At 51.5% G+C, this 5,882-nt stretch overlaps 1 protein-coding gene across 1 annotated transcript; it reads right to left on the bottom strand.

Annotated features, from left to right (window-relative positions):
- Nucleotides 1–4,435: 4,435 nt before the first annotated feature.
- On the bottom strand, nucleotides 4,436–5,407 carry LOC135229016 (PC-esterase domain-containing protein 1B-like). The gene has a single exon (XM_064278760.1). The coding sequence runs from the start codon at nucleotides 5,405–5,407 to the stop codon at nucleotides 4,436–4,438; it is 972 nt and encodes a 323-aa protein (XP_064134830.1).
- Between the last annotated feature and the right edge of the window lie 475 nt (nucleotides 5,408–5,882).

Below are 5,882 nucleotides of genomic sequence, written 5' to 3'. Positions count from 1 at the left end.
GCAGCCAAGTGTGTTAAGCATTTTCACCACCCTGGTACTCCTGAAGGGTCTTAAGGAAACACCCAGCTGTGTTTTTGATAGTTACCCCCAATATTATCTTTATCTAGAGCCCAATTTGCTATACTCTTAACATTCAAATCCCTGTATGCCTCCAACCTAACCTCTGATTACACTCAACACAGATCTTGGATCCAGCCACTCTGACCGGTTTCCAGAACCTTCCATATGCTTCGGGTTTTCCCACCCCCCTATTTAATGCCCATGTTCCTGACACCCCCCTCTTCATCTGTTACATGGAATCATCTCAGTATTGATCTCTCCCTATCTTTTACTGAGTGCCACTTCAAATAGCAGCACCTCCACAACCCACCTGATATGGACTGAACTGTGTCCCCCCAAAATGTGTGTCAACTTGGCTGAGCCATGATTCCCAGTATTGTGTCTTTAGCCACCATTTTGTCATCTGATGTGATTTTCCTATGTGTTGTAAGTCCTATCTCTGCCATGTTAATGAGGTAGAATAGGCGTCATTAATGTTAATGAGGCAGGACTTGATCTACAAGAATGGATTGTGTCTTGAGCCAATATCTTTTGAGATATAAAAGAGAGAAACAAGCAGAGAGACATGGGGACCTCATATCACTGAGAAGGCAATGCCCAGGAGAAGACTACGTCCTTTGGACCTGGGGTTCTTGCGTGGAGAAGCTCCTAGTCCAGGGGTAGATTGACGACAAGGACCTTCCTCCAGAGACAAGAAGTGAAAGCCTTGCCTTGGAGCTGGCACCGTGAATTTGGACTTCTCGCCTACTAGACTGTGAGAAAATAAATTTCTCTTTGTTAAAGCATCCACTGTGGCGTTTCTGTTACAGCAGCACTAGGTGACTAAGACACCACCCAGCTGACAGCCCGTCTCTTGTGCTTGGTATTTGTGCATGTGTGTATGTGTGTGAGCAGTGTACATGTCCTCCATATACATGTGTGCGCACACGCATACATATATAGTTTCCTGTCTACCTTGAAGGCATGTGGTATAGTGCAAGGCATGTGCATACTGGAGTTAGACAAACCTAACCTGAATCATGACTCTGTTACCATGTGGTAACTACAGCCTTCACCCCTTTTGCTTTCTCCCCTCTGTAACAGTGGGTCTCTATAACCGACCGTAAGGGGGCAGTGGTGGGTCGGCAGTAGACTCCACACCTTCCATGTGGGAGACTGGGGGTCCGTTCCCACCCAAGGCACCTCATGTGCACCCACCACCCGTCTGTCAGCGGAAGCTTGTATGCTGCTGTGATCCTGAACAGGTTTCAGGGGAGCTTCCAGACTAAGACTGACTAGTAAGAAAGGCCTGGCAATCTATTCTGAAAATCAGCCATTGAGAACCTTGTAGATCATAACAGTCTGATCTCCACCTGTCTTAGTCATCTAGTGCTGCTGTAACAGAAATACCACAAGGGGGTGGCTTTAACAAAGAGAAATTTATTTCTTCACAGTAGTATAGGCCTAAAGTCCAAATTCACGGTGTCAGCTCCAGGGGAAGGTTTTCTGTCTCTGTGGGCCTTCTCATCAATCTTCCCCCAGACTACAAGCTTCTTGGTGCAGGGACCCTGGGTCCAAAGGATCTCCTCTGCTCCCAGCACTACTTTCTTGGTGGTATGTGGTCCCCCTGTCTGTCTGCTCACTTCTCTCTTTTGTATCTCAAGAGTTTGCCTCAAGACACAATCCAATCTTGTAGACTGAGTCCTGCCTCACTAACACAACTACTACCCATCCTCCCTCATTAACATCATAGAAGCAGGATTTACAACACATAGGAAAATCACACAATACCGGGAATCATGGCCCAGCCCAATTGATACACATTTTTACGGAGACATAATTCAATCCATAACACCAACCAATTATTGCAATGACACAGGATCAGGTAGTGTTTCATTCCATTGTGTCACCATGAGTCTAGGCTAACTCCATAGCAGCTAACAACAGTTCTCATGACTCATAGAGAAACTATAGGGAGGAGTAGAACTGCCTCATAAGGTTTCCTAGGCTGTACTCATTATGGAAGCAGACTGCCATACCTTTCTCTTACAGAGCAGCAGGTGGGTCCTAACTGCCGACCTTTTGGTTTAGCAGCCAAGCACTTAAACACTGTGCCACCAGAGCTTCTTAACAACATTACCTTCCTTATATGGTTGCTGTTGAATAAATACCACGTGTAAGGGAAGTCTCAGTGCACAAAGCATGGGCCATCCCAGTTCTTCCTCTTTCAGGGGATAAGCTGCACCCTCCCTGTGATTTGCACAATGCTATATAGATAGAAGGAGCTCAATTACATGTTGCTGTTGCACTCATTGATTTTAAAATTATGCCTCATCAACTTTCAAATTGCATGAAATGAAATATCAGTCTCATCTCCTTTGTCGATAGTGAGACCCAGGTTTACAGAACACATTAGACCATTTACACCATCTTGTCTTTTCTTTTTTGAATAGTTTATTTTATTTTGCTGTTGCTGAGAATACACACAGCAGAACTTCCACCAATTCAACAGTTTCTGCATGTAGCATTCAATGACATCGATGATATTCTTTGAGTGATGCAGCCATTCTCACCCTCCTTTTCTGAGTTGTTCTTGCCCCACTAACATAAACTTACTAAGCTTCCTATCCACTCTTTCTAGTTGCTGTGGTCAATGTAACCCCATTTTAAAAAAAAAAAAATCTGTTTCTATTGAGTTGATTCAAACTCATAGCCACCCTATAGGACAGAGTAGAACTGCCCCATAGGGTTTCTAAGGAACAGCTGGTAGATTCAAACTGCTGACCTTTTGGCTAGCAGCTGAGTACTTAACCTCCATGCTACCAGGGCTCCATCTAGACAGTTCTTAAAAGAGTATAATGCTCAAGGCAGACAGTCTTTACTAGTTAGCTACTGTTTGTTTGCTTTTTTAAATATAATGTAATCTTTTTGTTGTTAATGAGAATATACACAGCAAAACATACACCAACTCAACAGTACCTACAAGTACAATGCAGGGACATTTTCTACATTTTTCAAGTTGTGCAGCCACTCTCACCCTCCTCCTCTGAGTTACTCTTGCCCCACTGACACAAACCCACTGTGGCTGGTGGTTGTGAACCGCCCACCTTTTGGTTAGCAGTGCAATGCTCACCCAGGGCCCCACCAGGGCTACCAGCGCCCCACCAGGGCTCTGTATGTAAGCATATGCGCATGCTTGGCTCCCCCGACATGTCTGTCAGTTTGACGTATTGTGGGGGTTCTTACACCAAACTTTTGACACCTCCTTTAACAATACTTTAAATCATTTCAAGCCCAGAATGTGTCATTTCTCCTTTTCTGTAACCAGCCCTGGATTTGTTCATTCATTCTTAGCATGCTTGAGATCACTCTGATTCCCATCTCCTCCCTGGCTACCTTCCATCCCCGTTTGTCTTTAAGGCGCATTGTTCCTCATATGAGGAAAGAGAAGCTGGTTCCTCTGCCAAGGAAACCCCCGACCTCTGGAAAAGCTGTCAGAGCCTCTCAAGCGTGTGCAAATAAATTAATTCACTTTATGGGTATAGAAAACGGTCTGGGAGGCTTGTTTTTTCACCAGCCCTGAGAGGCCCTTAAAGTCAGCTCACTGAATTGACCATTGGATCTTGCTAAATGGCGAAGCGCGGCTCAACCTCGGGGCTTTTCTGAACAAATAACTCTTCCACAGAAACTAGAGGTAATTGGAAGGAATGGATTTCGCTTGATTGCCTCTTGGCCCTGAAAGCAGCGGAAGTGCACGAGAAGGTGTCCTGGACGCCCTGCTCCTTACCCCAAAAGGCACCCAGAACATAACGGGAGTGACAGGGTACATTGATCCATTACGGACACACTGTCAGGGCGCACCCCTACAAACACTCGGCAGAGACAGACGTTGTGTTTGTGAAGGCACTTTAAGTCGCATTCGTGTATGCATCAAGGAAAGGAGGAGACAGCCCTGGGGTGCACGTCTAGTATCCGCTCCTCTCCCCAACTCTCAGTGAGCAAGGCTTGTTGGTCCTGAGAGGGGAAGAGGAGTGGCTGAAAGTGTTCCAGACCTGCATGCCTAGGCCATCCCTCAGGGAAGTGTCCAAGGGGGAGAGGACGGCCTCCTTGGAGGGGTGGCTGCTGAAGCCTTGCCCCGGTCACATCGGTGGCTGGGGTCCCTGCCTCTGCGCCTCTGTGGCCCTGCTGCGCGTTCTGGAAAGTAAGGCGGAGAAACCCAGTGCACCATGCAGCTCTGGTGCTGATCAGAGGCCGTATGTATTCCGCTCTGGCGTGGCTGCAGGCCAGCTGTCAGGTTTGCTTCCTCGCCATATCTAGTGTGCAGCGCTTAGGGGTCGCCAGAGCATGGCTGGCGCTGCAGGGATTGATCCCAGGGCAACGTGGAGCCATGGTGGCGCTACCGGATGCGCCTGGGAACCTGGAGCGGGGATAGAGGGGGTCTCCGTGACGGAGCGATAGGGCGCCCAGGCCTACGTGGGCGCGAAGGCGGGGCCTCCTCCCCGGATTCACCTCTGTGGCGCTGGAGCAACCTGTCGCTCACAGGACCTCTGAGAGGGCTCCGAGGGCCTTCCCAGATCCATCTGCCCACTGGGTCGTCGCAGGGCAGGTCCACGCCCCAGGCGTCGCCCAGGAGGGCCAGCAGCAGCTGCGAGAGCCTTCGGTGAGGGTGTCGGTTCCAGTGCACGCCACCTGGCTGCCGGTGCTGCCAGGAGTGCTGGAAGTGGAAATGCAAGTCCAGCATGTTGAAGGCAAGCCTGCTGGCCTCAGCGGTGCTGAAGAAGTTGGCCTCCACCACATCATCCCGCAGGCACGTGGTCGGGGGCATGCCCTCAGGCGGGAGGAAACCCCCCGAGACCGTCTCAGCCACGGGCATGGCAGTGTTCCACACCACGAGGCAGGACTCGGGCAGCACCTGGCGAAGGCGCCAGAACAGGGTCTCCAGGTTCCTCCTGTAGCTCCACATGGAATCCTTGCCATACCTGGACAGGTCCCAGAGGCAGAAGTTCATGATGACCACGTCTGGGCCGTGCTCGCCCCTCAGCAGCTCCAGTAGGACTTTCTCCACGCACCGGGAGTAGGCGCGCATGAGGAAGTAGAAGCGCACAAGGTGGTGTGTGGAGCAGAACTCGCGGACTTCGCGGTAGTGGGTCCCGTTGTGCCTACGGCCCCACCAGCCGCCATGCAGCAGCCTGTCCTGCTCGAAGCTCATCTCGCCCTTGGCCTTCAGCTGACTGCTTGAGAGCAGGCAGTCCTTCTGCAGCAGGAGCACCAGGTCCTTGTACACGGCCCTCTGCACCGAGTCCCCCATGACGACCACGAACTTGTTGTGCAGCAGCTGCCGGACTTCGGACGCCCTCAGGTGGACCATGGTGGCTGGGCGAAGGTGGCCTAGCTCCTGCCTTCCCTCACGGCGGGTCCCGAAACAGCTCTGGACCGAGGGCTGAGCGGCTGCTGCCAGAGACGGAGAGAAAGCAGGCTGGCTCGCTGGCTGGCGGTTGTTGGGGCGGCCGGGCGGGCAGACAGGGGGCTGTTTAATGCAGCTGGACTGGCCTGGGCCTGGCCCGGGCAGAGAAAGGGGGCAGCGTCCGGGGCCCTGAAAGCCGTCTCGCCAATCCTTAGGCCGAGGGTGTGACCTCTGAACCCACGGCCCTGCCCCCGTACCCGGCTTGGCTCCCCCTGCTGGAGGGCAGCGGTGCAGACACTGATGCTATTGGTCTGGAAAGATGTAGGCTGTTCCCGCCTCAGCCACCACCTGTGCTCCAGGCACTGGGACAAGGTCTGTCCACTGGGAGAACCAAGCCACTTCCAGGGCCGTGGCCCAGTCGGTGGTGGATCCACACCCA

This window comes from Loxodonta africana, chromosome Y (genome assembly GCF_030014295.1).
Source record: "Loxodonta africana isolate mLoxAfr1 chromosome Y, mLoxAfr1.hap2, whole genome shotgun sequence".
In the NCBI taxonomy this organism is placed as follows: Eukaryota; Metazoa; Chordata; class Mammalia; order Proboscidea; family Elephantidae; genus Loxodonta; species Loxodonta africana.
This window is presented reverse-complemented; position numbering and strand designations above follow the sequence as displayed.

Bases quoted from the DNA above. Each gene is read 5' to 3' on its own strand.
- LOC135229016 (XM_064278760.1), bottom strand. From the start codon at position 5,407: ATGGTCCACCTGAGGGCGTCCGAAGTCCGGCAGCTGCTGCACAACAAG.